Here is a 16770-nt window from a genome sequence, read left to right as displayed (position 1 = left end):
ATGTATGTTCCTATTCCCATTTTCTTAATTGTTTTGGGTTTGTTATTGTAGGTCTTTTCCTTCTCTTGTGTTTCTTGCCTAGAGAAGTTCCTTTACCATTTGTTGTAAAGCAGGTTTGGTGGTGCTGAACTCTCTCAGCTTTTGCTTGTCTGTAATGGTTTGAATTTCTCCATCAGATGTGAATGAGATCCTTGCTGGTTAGAGTAATCTTGGTTGTAGGTTTTTCTCCTTCGTCACTTTAAATATGTCCTGCCCTCCCTTCTGGCTTGCAGAGTTTCTGCTGAAAGATCAGCTGTTAACCTTATGGGGATTGCCTTGTGTGTTATTTGTTGTTTTTTCCTTGCTGCTTTTAATATGTTTTCTTTGTATATAATTTTTGATAGTTTGATTAATATGTGTCTTGGCATGTTTCTCCTTGGATTTATCCTGTATGGGACTCTCTGTGCTTCCTGGAGTTGAGTGACTATTTCCTTTCCCATTTTAGGGAAGTTTTCAACTATAATCTCTTCAAATATTTTCTCAGTCCCTTTCTTTTTCTCTTCTTCTTATGGGACCCCTATAATTTGAATGTTGGTGCGTTTAATTGTCCCAGAGGTCTCTGAGACTGTCCTCAGTTCTTTTCATTCTTTTTTCTTTATTCTGCTCTGCAGTAGTTATTTCCACTATTTTATCTTCCAGGTCACTTATCTGTTCTTCTGCCTCAAGTTATTCTGCTATTGATGCATTCTAGAGTATTTTTAATTTCATTTATTGTGTTGTTCATCATTGCTTGTTTCCTCTTTAGTTCTTCTAGGTCCTTGTTAAATGTTTCTTGCATTTTTCTATTCTATTTCCAAGATTTTGGATCATCTTTACTATCATTATTCTGAATTCTTTTTCAGGTAGACTGCCTGTTTCCTCTTCATTTTTTAGGTGTGGTGGGTTTTTACCGTGCTCCTTCATCTGCTGTGTGTTTTTCTGTCTTCTCATTTTGCTTAACTTACTGTGTTTGGAGTCTCCTTTTCGCAGGCTGCAGGTTTGTAATTCCTGTTATTTTTGGTGTCTGTCCCCAGTGGCTAAGGTTGGTTCAGTGAGTTGTGTAGGCTTCCTGGTGCAGGGGACTAGTGCCTGTGTTCTGGTGGATGAGGCTGGATCTTGTTTTTCTTTTGGGCAGGTCCACGTCTGGTGGTGTGTTTTGGGGTGTCTGTGGCCTTATGATTTTAGGCAGCCTCTCTGTTAATGGATGGGGCTGTGTTCCTGTCTTGCTAGTTGTCTGGCATAGGGTGTCCAGCACTGTAGCTTGCTGGTCATTGAGTGAAGCTGGGTGTTGGTGTTGAGGTGGAGATCTCTGGGAGATTTTCACTGTTTGATATTACATGGAGCTGGGACGTCTCTTCTGGACCAGTGTCCTGCATTTGGCTCTCCCACCTCAGTGGCACAGCCCTGACGCCTGGCTGGAGCACCAAGAGACTGTCCTCCACACGGGTCAGAATAAAAGGGAGAAAAAATAGAAAGGAAGGAAGAAAGAAAGAGGATAAACTAAAATAAAGTAAGATATAATAAAGTTACTAAAATAAAAAACAATTATTAAGGAAAAAAATTTTCAAAGTAAAGAAGAAAAATATGGACGGACAATACCCTAGGACAAATGGTGAAAGCACAGCTATACAGACAAAATATCGCAGAGAACCATGCACATATACACTCACAAAAAGAGGAAAAGGGGAAAAAATAATATATCTTGCTCCCAAAGTCCACCTTCTCAATTTGGGATGATTTGTTGGCTATTCAGGTATTCCACAGATGCAGGGTACATCAAGTTGACTGTGGAGTTTTAATCCACTGCTTCTGAGGCTGCTGGGAGAAATTTCCCTTTCTCTTCTCTGTTCGAACACCTGCCGGGGTTCAGCTTTGGATTTGGCCCCGCCTCTGTGTTTAGGTCGCCTGAGGGCGTCTGTTCTTCGCTCAGACAGGACAGGGTTAAAGGAGCTGCTGATTCGGGGGCTCTGGCTCACTCAGGCCTGGGGGAGGGAGGGGTACGGATGCGGGGCGAGCCTGCGGCGGCAGAAGCCAGTGTGCTGTTGCACCAGCCTAAGGCACGCCATGCGTTCTCCCAGAGAAGTTGTCCCTGGATCCCGGGACCCTGGCAGTGGCGGGCTGCACAGGCTCCCGGGAGGGGAGCTGGGGATAGTGACCTCTGCTCGCACACAGGCTTCTTGGTGGCTGCTGCAGCAGCCTTATCGTCTCATGCCCGTCTCTGGGGTCCATGCTGATAGCCGCGGCTCGTGCCTGTCTCTGGAGCTCCTTTAAGCAGCGCTCTTAATCCCCTCTCCTCGCACACCGGGAAACAAAGAGGCAAGAAAAAGTGTATTGTCTCCTCGGCAGGTCCAGACTTTTTCCCAGACTCTCTCCCGGCTAGCCGTGGCGCACTAGCCCCCTTCAGTCTGTGTTCACGCCGCCAACCTTAGTCCTCTCCCTGGGATCCAAGCTCCAAAGCCCGAGCCTCAGCTTCCAGCCGCCGCCCGTCCTGGCAGGTGAGCAGACTAGCTTCTCGGGCTGGTGAGTGCTGGTCGGCACCCATCCTCTGTGCAGGAATCTCTCCGCTTGGCCCTCCGCACCCCTGTTGCTGCGCTCTCCTCCGTGGCTCTGAAGCTTCCCCCCTCCGTCCACCGCAGTCTCTGCCCGCGAAGGGGTTTCTAGTGTGTGGAAACCTTTCCTCCTTCACAGCTCCCTCCCACTGGTGCAGGTCCCGTCCCTATTCTTTTTTCTGTTTTTTCTTTTGCCCTACCCAGGCACGTGGGGAGTTTCTTGTCTTTTGGGAGGTCTGAGGTCTTCTGCCAGCGTTCAGTAGGTGTTCTGTAGGAGCTGTTCCACGTGTAGATGTATTTCTGATGTATCTGTGGGGAGGAAGGTGATCTCCGTGTCCTACTCTTCTGCCATCTTCTCCTGTCTCTCTCAGTGGTTTTAACTGAAAGAGCTGGGGCCTAATGACTTTAAGGCAAGGCAGGTATCCCCATATTACAGGGTCCAGTTGCTGGCTATAATACCCTATGGGTCAATGGTGGTCCCTGTGTTATGGGATGAGTACCCCAAGGATATTTCCTTTTTCATATACAAAAAGGAAAAAGCGAATCTGATAATTGGGATGCCCCAGGGCAGGTGGCTTCTTCAAACTCTCCTTTAAGGCCTTAAAAGCTACGTCATCTGATTTTTCCCATTAAATTTCGCTGGGGTTGTTATTCTTGAATAAAACATACAGAGGTTTGGCCGTAAGAGAGAAATTTGGGATCTCATTTCAGCATAACCAACTAACCCAAGAAATAGTCACAGATAGTGTTTAGTTTGGGGTTTTGGGAAACTTAGGACACTATAAAGTTTACCTGGATATAGGTGTAGTTCTTGTTCTGATATCAGATGCCCTAAACCTGGGTTCGGACAAACTGCAGTTTTTCTTTGGTAATTTTATGTCCCTTTGAGGCTAAAAGCTTTAGCAAGTGGATGCTGTCTTCCTATGAGGAGGCTTGAGAAGTAGAACAAAGAAGCAAATCATCCACATATTGCAACAAAATAGAACCTCTAGGGTAATTTATATCATCCAGATCAGCCTTCAGGATTTGAGAAATAAGGAATCAGTTAAACCTGAGGCATTAGTGTCCAAGTGAATTGTTTTTCTTCCCAAGTGAAGGCAAAAGTTATTGGCTGGCTTGGTCAACTGGAATACTAGAGAATGCACTGCATAAATCAATTACAGTAAAGAATTCACTTCCAGTGAGAATGGATGTTAGTAACATATGAGGGTTAGGAACAACAGGGGGTCGAGGGATAACAGTGTTGTTTATTACTTGGAGGTACTGGATGAACCTCCATCCTGGGTCCTTAGGTTTTCTCACAGGTTAAATAGAAGTATTAGAAAGATTAGTACAGGGATAATGGTGTCTTGAGACCTGTAATCTTCTATTATGGGCTTCATGCCTTGAAGGGCTTCTTTACTTATAGGGTATTGATTAATTCTGGGAAGAGGTTTTGAGGGACTTATCTGAATCGTGATGGGAGGCATGCTGTAAATTTTGCCAGTATCAGGTGGAGATTTTGTCCGTAGGAGGGTGGTAGCTGATTCAATAGGGACAAATAATCAGAGTTTTCAGAATCAGCTCTAGGACTGTCAGAGCTGAAGCAATTAAAGATGTCAAAGGGTGATTTAATTTACATGATTGGTTACTTTGATGACTATTGTCAAATCTAGAATTACTTCCTCCCTTTGGGATAAAGAAACTCTGCCATGCATACTTCTTTAAGAAGTATGACCTAATAAATGGATAAGGGCAGAGGAACTAAGGACAAAAGGGTGTGTATCTCTCAAAGGGCCTAAACAAAAGGGAATAGGTTCAGAGATAGGAAGCTCTTGGGGTTCATTAGAGATCCCACTGTTTGAACTGTTTTAGTACTCCAAGGCAGGGACTGCTTTGTAGTAGTGGCACTGAGTACCAAGATTGTGGTTCCACTGTCAGTTAGGACTGGAAGAGATTCATCCCCAATCTGGAGAAATGTTTCTCCAATTCTATTAAGTGGGAAGATTAGGAAGAGCCCCTGTAGTCCCCCTGAGCCCCATTGTTGAGAATTCAGAGGACATTGGAAAGACTGGTTAGAGGGCAGAAGGTGCCTAAAATGCTTAAATTTGTAACAGTCTTTTTTCTGACATCCTGGCTTTTTGTGACAATAGCTCTTTGTGGCAAACTGGGAGGGTTTTGGTTTCATTTAGGGACCTTCGTTTGCTGGAGTTGAAGATTAAGAATTTCAGTGGTTTTTCATTGAGGTGACTCATTTAGAGTGAGAGACAGCTGGTTTGCCAGATTCACTAGACTCTGGAGTGGAAAACTCTAGTTTCCCATCCCATCCTGGTTCTTTTTACTAGAAGGGAATGGTCCTGGTTCAGCCCATTAATAAATATAAAGTTTAACGCTATCTGAGTGGAATCAACCTCTAAAAGAAGATCAGAATTTTCTTTAAAAATAATCTGAAGTCGATTGTAATAGTCATGAGCAGATTCATCAGGTTTTCATGTAAAAGCCTGAATTTTGTTCCAATCAACAGGTTTTGAAAAAGTCACCTAGCAATTGCCCAAGCTTGATCATATGTAAGTTAGCAGGTTGGTCTCCGTGTTTTACTCTTAGGTGTTGATGGAAATAATCAATAACAATCTGTAATAGGAATAGAAAAGAGTTTTATTTGCCAAACTGAGGACTGTAGCCCAGGAGACAGCCTCTCAGATAACTCTAAGAAACTGCTCAGTTGAAGCACGGTTTTTAGCATAGTCGTGTACCTTATCAGAGCAAAGAACATACATCAAACACGACAGGGGTATATTCTTCAAGTGTCCAAAACAGACAGGTTTAGTATATAGAGAGTGAGACAACAGGACCCTGGTGTCTGGGAAGTGAACCTTTTCTTTGAGGGCGTGTTAATATGGATGTCATAAGAAGGGAGTTTTTTTATCCTTATCTTCAAAACAGACATTCTTTAATGGTTAAAGCAGATGTGTTGTGCTCATCCCCCCCTCCCCCCGCCGCCTTAGGTTGGCTCGGATGCAACCACTGTCAGCTCCTCCCCCTCCTTCCCCGTCTTCACCCTTCCTTTCACTCCCTTCCCCTTGCTCTTTGGTTACGTCAGGCGGACACGCCGATGAGCCAATCACGGCGCTGCGTTTAGAGGCCGGCAAGCGGAACCGGTCGGATTGGACCAATAGAAGCCCTCGGATCTGGCGCGCCCCAACCGGGCAGGGGAGCCGGGGTCGAGTTGGCGGTGCTTCCCCGTCAGCATGTGGGCGGGGACCAGCAACCGCAGAGGCGTCGACGACGGCGTCAGCGACAACTACGTTTCTCAGTGTTCAGGGTAGGCTCGGCGGTGCCAGCAGGGCTACGCGGAGCTGTCGGCGGTGGCCGTAGGGAGGCCGCGGCGCCATGGCGGGGCGGTAGACGTGCTCAGGCCGGCGAGGCGAGAGGCGGCGGTGTTCATCCGGTCCGCAGCGCACTTCGGCAGGGGCCGGGGGTGGGGAGGACCGGGTCGGGGGTCGTCCCGGGCAGCGCGGGGCCGCGGGGCGGGGCTCGCAGGCCGTCGGGGTGCAGGAGGCCTGGGCCGCCGCGAGGAGCCGCCGCAGGCCGCTGGGCCCCGACGCCGGGCCGCTCGACGACGACGCTCCCGCGGGGGCCCCGCCTTAGCAGGGCGTGGCCGCGGCGGCTGCGAGGCCGCGGGAGGCCGCGGAGGATGGAGGAGCGGAAGGAGGAGGGCGAGGCCGAGATCCAGGAGCACGGGCCCGAGCACTGGTTCTCCAAGTGGGAGCGGCAGTGCCTGTCCGAGGACGAGCAGTTGCCCCCTGAGCTGCAGGAGGAGGCGGCGGCCGCCGCACAGCCCGAGCACAAGCAGCAGAAGCTGTGGCACCTCTTCCAGAACTCGGCCACCGCCGTGGCCCAGCTCTACAAAGACCGAGTGTGTCAGCAGCCAGGACTTTCTCTTTGGGTTCCCTTCCAAAATGCAGCCACTGCCGTCACCAACCTTTACAAAGAAAGCGTGGATACCCATCAGCGAAGTTTTGATATTGGAATTCAGATTGGCTGTCAGCGACGCAATAAAGATGTGTTGGCTTGGGTTAAAAAGCGCAGAAGAACTATTCGTAGAGAAGATTTGATCAGCTTCCTGTGTGGAAAAATTCCTCCACCGCGAAACTCTAGAGGTCCCCCAAGACTGACTGTAGTGTCCCCTAACCGAGCTACTTCAACGGAAACTAGCTCATCTGTAGAGACTGATTTGCAACCCTTCCGGGAAGCCATAGCTCTGCATGGTAAAGCCGTTTAAAAATACTTCTTCGGAAAAATGGTTAAGAGTGTGCCTGTGGACCCAATTTCACATTTAGGTTTAGGTCCAGATATACTGTCTGTTTTTTGTCTATTCTAGTTACTACTTGCTCTAGAAATGTTTAAATAGAATGTAAGCTAAGAACTTATATGGGCAATTTTTGAATGTTAGCCAGCCTATCCTAAAAAAAATGTTTTAAGAAAGTTAGTTTGAGCTGATTGGTGTTACAATAACAGCATTTTTTGCAACATTGATTAGAATTTATTGCTTTACACACTTATATTGTACATGTTTCCTTACTCTTCTGAGTCAAAGAGGAAGTTCTTGTGTCTTAAGAATACTATTGCATTTATAATTACCTGGAGAGCCTAGTCAGTTATGGGCAAGTAAGGCAGATAACTGTTGGGCTCCCTTTGACACCTTAGGTTATTGAGTGTGCCTGTAGAACCTGAGCGTTGATGACCCAAGAGGGAGTGGACAGATGTAAGAATAATTAACTTGACTTTCCTTATGTCTTTTGTCCTTTAGGGCCTTGCTTTGATAGGACTGTTAGAGAACAGGTCCATCACCATCTCCCCAGGCCAGACCTGCCATAAAAAGACATTCTTGGCTGAGGGGTTTAAGTATTATTGGAGAAGCCGGGGGTATGTAGTCAGGAAGTTTGTTGTTGCTTGTTCTCTAATACAGGCTTCCAGATAGAACTGGGAGAGGTACTTATAGGACATTCAATACTGCTGTAAAAATAAAACAACAAAATTATAAGACTTGGTTGAAGCCAAGATGAAAACATGGATTGTACAAGTGACTAAACAGATAGAAGTAATTAGTGAGTTAGGTCATGAGTCCTGTTAAAAGTTAACATATTTCTGAGCCATAGTGTAGGTCATCTAAAATAAAATAACCTGGTGATAAAAACTGGGATGTATACAAAGGGCTTCTATATCATCGAAGCTTTAATGCTTACAGAGATTCTTGTTCTCTTTGGCAAACATTGATTCTTTATCTAAAACCCCATTCAGAACGTGGGAGTTGGAAAAAGTGTTGTTTTTTTTTCCCCTCCTGATTGTGAGTTTGTTTACGATAAGTTAAAAACACAAAAACATTTTATTGCAAGAAAGTCCATGATGTATGGATGCAGTACGTAAGACTGCTTGCTGTTTCTAATATAGTGGAATAGTTGATGCTGTCAGAAAGTTTGAAACTCAGGCAAAATAGAGATTGATCTGTTCCTAATGAATTAGAGTTTCACATCTTTTACCATTGTTTGAAAAAAATTACTAGAAGTGTACATAGTTTGTCAGATTAATTTTAGTGCATGGTAGTATTTGATGTAGTTGTGTTTTCCTTAAGCATTTTGATTTCCTTTGTCATCAAGTGGATTTATGATTCATTCCATATTTCTCTTGTTGAAGTGTCTTTTTTTCTGTATTGTACTCCACTATAGAAGGTAGTTTTAAGAAGCATAAATGCCACTCTTGTTATAAAATCTTAATGCAGTTGTACACATTGTAAAAAGGGCAAGCTAGCAGCCCTCCCCCCTCCAACTACTACTATATTCTCCACATCCCATTACATTTTCTTAAATTGAAAAAAAAAAAAAAAAGCAGATGTGTTGTGTGTGTTTGACAGGCTGTTTTAGTTCACACAAAGTTCAAGCTGAACAATGTATAAGCCGAGATGACTTCTCCATACCTCAATGTGTGAAAATTTTCTCCATCAGAGGGAACTTAGGATTTTCCCAATCAGGAGTTTTCATCTAATGCTGGGCCTGGCATTCACCGACAAGCATATAAACTAGTAGATATACGTTAGAAAAACCAGGTTTATAAGTTTGAATGACTATATTAAATTACTTACCAAACCTGTGAGGATCTTTGGTTACTTTGGGAAAATCTTTGACTGTGGCTCACAGTTCAGCTTTAGTTCAGGAAATATAAAAAATAAAGGCTTTGCATCCTCAGAAGGCTTAGTTTTAAAGGGACTGGCTCTGATAAGTTCAGAGAAAAAGGGTATGGGGAGAGTTTCAGAGAAAAAGGGTATTTGGTAAGAGAATTCATATGAATAAATTGAGGGTATAGAGGAGGTGTAGGTGGCTTTGAAGGGAAGGAGGAAAATGGTGCCTGGGGCAGAGTCTGGGCATGAGTGAGGGAGGGAGACAAGACGGCATCAGAGGCAAAGGCTGAGATGAAGAAGCCAAAGAAGAGTTTGAGGCTTCAGGAGCCATTTTATCTTTTTAAATCATTCATTTGCCTCAGTTAATCTTAAAATCTTATTTTGCAGAGAGGCAATTGTAGACTCCTGATAATGTTAGGAAGTCACTATGGATGAAAAATTAATCAACAGTTGATCTTAAGGAGAAATAGAGAACTTTATTCAAGCGAACCTGAGGATTTTAACCCAGGGGACAGTCTTTCAGAAAGGAAAAGGACTATTCCTTTTGAGGACTGTTCCACTTGTTTAGAAGTCAAAGGCACAGTTATATACATTCTCAAAACAAAGGATCATACATCAAAATGGCACACTGATGTTTTATATAAAGTTCACCAAAGATATATAGTCCAAAAACTGACACCATTTCCACTAAGATCAGAAACAAGACAAGGTTGCCCACTCTCACCACTATTATTCAACATAGTTTTGGAAGTTTTAGCCACAGCAATCAGAGAAGAAAAAGAAGTAAGGGAATCCAAATCGGAAAAAAAGAAGTAAAGCTGTCACTGTTTGCAGATGACATGACACTATTCATAGAGAATCCTAAAGATGCTACCGGAAAACTACTAGAGCTAATCAATGAATTTGGTAAAGTTGCAGGATACAAAATTAATGCATAGAAATCTCTTGCATTCCTATACACTAATGATGAAAAATCTGAAAGAGAAATTAAGGAAACACTCCCATTTACCACTGCAACAAAAACAATAAAATACCTAGGAATAAACCTACCTAAGGAGACAAAAGACCTGTATGCAGACACTGATGAAAGAAATTAAAGATGATACAAACAGATGGAGAGATATACCATGTTCTTGGATTGGAAGAATCAACATTGTGAAAATGACTGTACTACCCAAAACAATCTACAGATTCAATGCAATCCCTATCAAACTACCACTGGCATTTTTTACAGAACTAGAACAAAAAATTTCACAATTTGTATGGAAACACAAAAGACCCCGAATAGCCAAAGCAATCTTGAGAAAGAAAAATGGAGCTGGAGGAATCAGACTCCCTGACTTCAGACTATACTACAAAGCTACAGTAATCAAGACAGTATGGTAGTGGCACAAAAACAGAAATGTAGATCAATGGAACAGGATAGAAAGCCCAGAGATAAACCCATGCACATATGGTCACCTTATCTTTGATAAAGGAGGCAAGAATATACAGTGGAGAAAAGACAGCCTCTTCAATAAGTGGTGCTGGGAAAACTGGACAGCTACATGTAAAACTATGAAATCAGAGCACTCCCTAACACCATACACAAAAATAAACTCAAAATGGATTAAAGACCTAAATGTAAGGCCATACGCTATCAAACTCTTAGAGGAAAACATAGGTAGAACACTCTATGACATAAATCACAGCAAGATCCTTTTTGACCCACCTCTTACAGAAATGGAAATAGAAACAAAAATAAATGAGACCTATTGAATCTTAAAAGCTTTTGCACAGCAAAGGAAACCATAAACAAGATGAAAAGAACCCTCAGAATGGGAGGAAATATTTGCAAATGAAGCAACTGACAGAGGATTAATCTCCAAAATTTACAAGCAGCTCATGAAGCTCAACATCAAGAAACCAAACAACCCAATCCAAAAATGGGTAGAAGACCTAAATAGACATTTCTCCAAAGAAGATATACTGATTGCCAACAAACACATGAAAGGATGCTCAACATCACTAATCATTAGAGAAATGCAAATCAAAACTACAATGGGGTATCACCTCACACCAGTAGAATGTCCATCATCAAAAACTCTACAAACAATAAATGCTGGAGAGGGTGTGGAGAAAAGGGAACCCTCTTGCACTGTTGGTGGGAATGTAAATTGATACAGCCACTGTGGAGAACAGCATGCAGGTTCCTTCAAAAACTACAAATAGAACTACCATATGACCCAGCAATCCCACTACTGGGCATATACCCTGAGAAAACTGTAATTCAAAGAGTCATGTACCACAGTGTTCATTGCAGTGCTATTTACAATAGCCAGGACATGGAAGCAACCTAAGTGTCCATCAACAGATGAATGGATAAAGATGTGTCACATATATACAATGGAATATTACTCAGCCATAAAAAGAAACAAAATTCAGCTATTTGTAATGAGGTGGATGGACCTAGAGTCTGTCATGCAGAGTGAAGTAAGTCATAAAGAGAAAAACAAATACTGTATGCTAACACATATATATGGAATCTAAAAAAAAAAAAAGTGGTTTTGAAGAACCTAGGGGTGGACAGAAATAAAGACTCAGACATAGAGAATGGACTTGAGGATATGGGGAGGGGGAAGGTAAGCTGGGACGAAGTGAGAGAGTGTCATGGACTTATATATACTACTAAATGTAAAATAGATAGCTAGTGGGGAGCAGCTGCATCACATGGGAAGACCAGCTCCGTGCTTTGTGACCACCTAAAGGGGTGGGGCAGGGAGGTTGGGAGGGAGACGCAAGAGGGAGGAGATATGGGGACATATGTATATGTATAGCTGATTCACTTTGTTATAAAGCAGAAACTAACACACCATTGTAAAACAATTATACTCCAATAAAGATGTTAAAAAATTTAAAAAAAAAGGATGTTGTCTTTCAAGGAGTTACATTGCTGGTGTATGAAGAAGGGAAAAGGTTCATCTTTATGGTCAAGCAGGCATTCCTGCTTTGAGGCAATTTGGTTAATGTATAATCGGGTGCACATTGCACATAGGGAGGGCCCAATACAGACAGGGACTATGTTACGCTTAAATTTTCTTGTCTGGACTCAAAACGTAAATTTTATTCCATCACCTCAAAATACCAGTCAGAATAGACATCCCATTCAGTCCTGAAGATTTTTGAGCTCTTGTAATCCAATTTGGTTTTAAGAAAATAAGTTCAGGGATTTCAAAATTACCCATAATGGCCATTGATATTCTAAATTGCCTGTGGTCAGGTCAGTCCATTTAATTAGAAATGTGCATGAGGAAGAACCAAGGTTTTTAAATATAAAATTGGCTAGAGTCTCAGTGCGGGGGAGGGGGTGTGCCCTCAAAATATTTATATAACTGGGATCCCTTTTCTCAGAGATTTTTCTCTAGAGTAATAGAATAATTTTCCAACAGCTTAAACAATTTACAGCTCAATTTAAACAGCTTGCATTCACAGTGTCTGCAGGCCTAATACCAGCCAGTTCTAAGGGAACAGCTTGGTCCTGGAGGAGCCAGGCCAAAGGCTTCTCAGCTAGTTCCCATGGAACAGCTCCTATTCCAAAGGAAGGGCTGATGGCTGAACTGACTGAGTTTCAGTGAAACAGCCCCTGTACCTGAAGGAACTCAGCTGACAGCTTCTCGGCCTATTTCAGTTGAAACTGTCTGATCTCAGAATCAGATTGAAGTGTCAAAAGAATACTTGCATACAGAGCAAGGCCTTAACCAGAAACAATGAAACTTTAAAATAGATCCCGCACACAGCCTGAAGAGCTTCAAATGCAAAGAGGTGTCAACTGAAAAAAAAAAGAAAATAAGAAAAAAGAAAAGCACAACCTCAAATTTGAGAATTATGTTTTTGTGACAGACAAACTGAGGGCTTAAGCCCAGGAACAGTCTCTCAGCTCTGAGGGACTGCTCTGAAGAGGTAAGGGAGAAGCCAGGATATGTAGGAGTTTTGCAACAAAAACCTGGTACAGCAAAAGATTACTATTAATTAAATAAAACCAGACATCTCAAGTTAATGAATTTAGTGCTTTTCTAAGTACAGGAAGATGCAATAGTCTGGGCTCACTGAAATCATTCCTTTGATATGCACCTCAGCTATCTAAAGCCAGCATCCTCTTTGTTTCCATCCCAAGTTTCCTCAGGGCTCTCCGTGGGGGGTTGGGGGTGGGCAGGTGCGGCTGTAAATGACTGATGGCTTGATGGCCACAACATCTTTTGTTTACTGATATGGCAGACCACATTCTTATTCTACAGACCACAAGGACTCGAATCCAGGAGAAAGATGTACCCTCAAACTCCAGGGTCAGCAAGAGAAGCACTGAGCAACAAAGGGCTCAACCATGGATACTGCAACTCTTTGCTCGCCAGCCCTAGAACCTTTGGGGGTCTCCTCTGGCCTTGTATGAGCCACCAAATGTTGCCCTAAAACAAATAGAATGCCAGATATTTCTCCAGCAAAGATGGAGTTATTCAGGATCGGCTGAGATTGCAATTTGGGGTCTGAAACCATGGTGAAGCATGTGCAAGTCCCTGCACAGCAAGGGAAGGAGAAGGATTTTCTGGAGGGGAAAAGGAAGATGGGAGGGCTTACGGTAAACAAAGAGCCCAAGGCTTTTCACTGGCTGAGTTCTTGCCTGGAAAGAAGAGCAGTCTTTCTACCTTTTGGGTTCTGCTGTTGTTGCAGGGTGTGAGAGCTCCCCCTTCTGGTCTCCGGATTGTATTTAATTGGGGTTTTTGTTTTTTACAGGTCCTTAGCCTGGGTATTGGGGTAGTCTCCATGTCCAAAACAGCAGAGACTGGACTCTCCATGGCTATTCACTAAAGCAAGTCACAGCTGCCGCGCTTATTAACGGGCCCAACTTTATTCTTGACATTCCACAGGTATATCATGGTCACATAAATCAGCTCTGGCCATTCTCTCCTCATTCACTATCCATCAGTACCTTAGGATTAGTAGAGTTACAGCACATTTTTGAGGATACTAGAGCTGAAGCCAGTGAGACATTTTTTTCTCCCCATTGAAAAGGCCCAGGGACATTTCCTCTTCATTGTGGGAGAAGAAGATATGAATGTCAACAGCAAAGTATATGCAGGGCAAGCCACAGAACAGCTGAGGAGACATGGGAAGAATGACTGGACCCTGCTGTCTTACCCAGGGGTAGGCCACCTGATAGAGCCCCCCTACTCCCCACCGTGCTGTGCCTGGAGGATCTCCAATCTCCACCTCTTCATGCACTGGGGAGGAGAGGTGATCCCACATGTAGCTGCACAAGAACGTTCTTGGAAGGAGATCCAGAAGTTTCTCAGGAAACACCTTATTCCAGTTGTGACCAGTTGTCTCTGAGAAGAGCAAATATTTCTGGAAATACAGAAGCAATAGGATGCTTTACCAGCCTCCATTTGATTTTCATGGAACAATGCTTTTGACCTCTTCTTGTAAGAAGGAAGTTATGGCAAGAGAAGGCAGGAGGACTGCGAATGGTATGCTTTGACTTTGGAAAGGGAAAAATGGCTTCCTCTTAATCTAATATAAACTGAGGCGTTTATGTTTTTAGAAATATAAACTAAGAGCTCTGCCTGTTCTAAAATATTTCAGTTTACAATTACAGCAATTCTTAGGGAAAAAAATTACCAAAAATGAACCACAGAATCCCCTGGCTTGTAAAACAATCTTGAATAGAATCAGGTGCTGATGAGTGATTTCTTCTTTATTTTTAAATTTATTTATTTTATTTTATTTATTTTTGGCTGCATTGGGTCTTCGTTGCTGTGCGCGGGTTTTCTGTAGTTGTGGCGAGCAGGGGCTACTCTTTGTGGTGGTGCGCTGGCCTCTCATTGCAGTGGCTTCTCTCACTGCCAGGCACAGACTCTAAGCACGTGGGCTTCAGTAGTTGTGGCTCGCGACCTCTATAGCACAGGCTCAGTAGTTCTGGCACACAGGCTTAGTTGCTCTGTGGCATGTGGGATCTTCCAGGATTAGTGCTTGAACATGTGTCCCCTGCCTTGGCAGGTGGATTCTTCTTTATTTTTTTTTATGGTTTTCTACTCTTTTTGTGTGTGTGTGTATATTCACTTTTTTTTTATCATCTTTATTGGAGTATAATTGCTTTACAATGGTGAGTTTCTGCTGTATAACAGTGAATCAGCTATACATATACATATATCCCCATATCTCCTCCCTCTTGCGTCTCCCTCCCACCCTCCCTATCACCCCCCTCTAGGTGGTCACAAAGCATGGAGCTGGTCTCCCCATGTGAAGCAGCTGCTTCCCACTAGCTATCTATTTTACATTTGGTAGTGTATGTATGTCCATGCCACTCTCTCACTTCATCCCAGCTTACCCTTCCCCCTCCCCATATCCTCAAGTCCATTCTCTATGTCTGCTTTTTTATTTCTGTCCACCCCAGATTCCATATATATGTGTTAGCATACAGTATTTGTTTTTCTCTTTCTGACTTATCTCACTCTGTATGACAGACTCTAGGTCCATCTACCTCACTACAAATAGCTGAATTTTGTTTCATTACATCCTTAGATAGGATGTAATGAGTGACTGTGTCTGTGTTCCAGTTAAATTTTATTTATGAACACCAATGTTCATAAATAATTTTCTATTTTTTTCCAAGTATTTACAAATGTAAAAAACATTCTTAGGGGCTTTCCCGGTGGCGGAGTGATTGAGAGTCCGCCTGCCGATGCAGGGGACAGGGGTTCGTGACCCGGTCCGGGAAGATCCCACATGCCGCGGAGCGGCTGGGCCCGTGAGCCATGGCCGCTGAGCCTGCGCGTCCGGAGCCTGTGCTCCGCAACGGGAAAGGCCACAACAGTGAGAGGCCCGCGTACCGCAAAACAAAAAACATTCTTAGTTCTGGGCAGCAGAAAAAAGGGTTGTAGGCTGGCTTTGGTCTGCAGGGCATAGTCTGATGACCATGGGTATGGAGCAATGCCAATTAGTTTGTCCAAGGTCAAATTGGAGGTATGTTCTCTAAAGAGCAAGTCACAGGCCAGATATTCCTGAGCTACTGAATTGCAATGGATCGAAGTAGAGGAGATTGATGGATAATCAAGGTGAAAATGAAGCAGTACAAAAGTATTTTGAATCATTTTGTAGGTATGATGGGGAGCCAATAAATAGAGTAATAGAAGCAACATGAGGACACTTCAGTTTTATCTGCCTAAACTCTTATTATTTTATCTGCTTTCTGATACCCTCTCTGTTTAGAGTAAAATTATTCCATTCAATATGTGTGGGGCTGTTAGCCTCCCTCCTCTCTCAGTCACAGAAGTTTTCACATTTCTGAGACCTGGCCAATCAGAATACCTCACTCCTTTAATTATAATAATCATGTAATTGCAATGGCTAATACCCCCTATGAGTTTTACTATGTATTAGTTATATATGTTACATGCTATATATATTAGTTATATATGCAATATGCTATATAATAGTTATTGTAATGAGTATAATCAGTTTAATTTTTCTTGTTTCCTGTTTTGGACTTTAGGAAGAATGTTGGTGTTTGGCCTGCTATATACCCTTGATTTATATTTTATGTATTTTTCTTTTAAACCAGGAAGGTTTGGGATTTTTTTAAGTGTTTTTTCAGCATTGCTAGAAAAAATCATATGGTTTTCTCTGTAGATCTATTAATATGATGAATTATTTTTCTAGTATTGAATCATCTTTACATTTGTAGACTAAAACTCAGTTAGTCATGATGTTAATTAACAATAAATAAAATCAAACTTTTTTTGTGGGGTGTTTTTGGTCAGGTATGATATCAATGTACGTGTTTCATAAAAAGAATTAACAAGTTTTCCTTTTTTCCTATAGTAGTTTAATTAGGACAGAAATTATCTCTTCTTTAAAAGCTAGTTGCTCTATCCTGGGTATTACATTGTTCCTGGCAATTTTTTTAAAAGACAATCTGGATTTTTATTGATATTTAGTATATTATATCTTTCTATATTATAGTGGATATTTTCAATCCAAATAAATTCTTTATATATGTATATATACTTTTTTGCA

The 16770-nt window shown here is 42.7% G+C and overlaps 1 protein-coding gene and 1 pseudogene across 1 annotated transcript in view; both read left to right on the top strand.

Annotated features, from left to right (window-relative positions):
* Nucleotides 1-14085, top strand: part of LOC136125100 (bile acid-CoA:amino acid N-acyltransferase-like) — a 40412-nt gene extending 26327 nt beyond the window's left edge. Inside the window, 3 exon segments of the mRNA XM_065879922.1 lie at nucleotides 13489-13555; nucleotides 13558-13754; nucleotides 13756-14085. Of these exon segments, the coding sequence (XP_065735994.1) occupies nucleotides 13489-13555; nucleotides 13558-13754; nucleotides 13756-14085 (594 nt within the window).
* LOC136124468 (HUWE1-associated protein modifying stress responses 1 pseudogene) lies at nucleotides 6241-6828 on the top strand (annotated as a pseudogene).
* Nucleotides 14086-16770: the final 2685 nt, after the last annotated feature.

This window comes from Phocoena phocoena, chromosome 6, assembly GCF_963924675.1.
Source record: "Phocoena phocoena chromosome 6, mPhoPho1.1, whole genome shotgun sequence".
NCBI lineage: Eukaryota > Metazoa > Chordata > Mammalia > Artiodactyla > Phocoenidae > Phocoena > Phocoena phocoena.
Note: the sequence above shows the minus strand (reverse complement) of the source record. Positions and strands in the feature narration are given on the sequence as shown.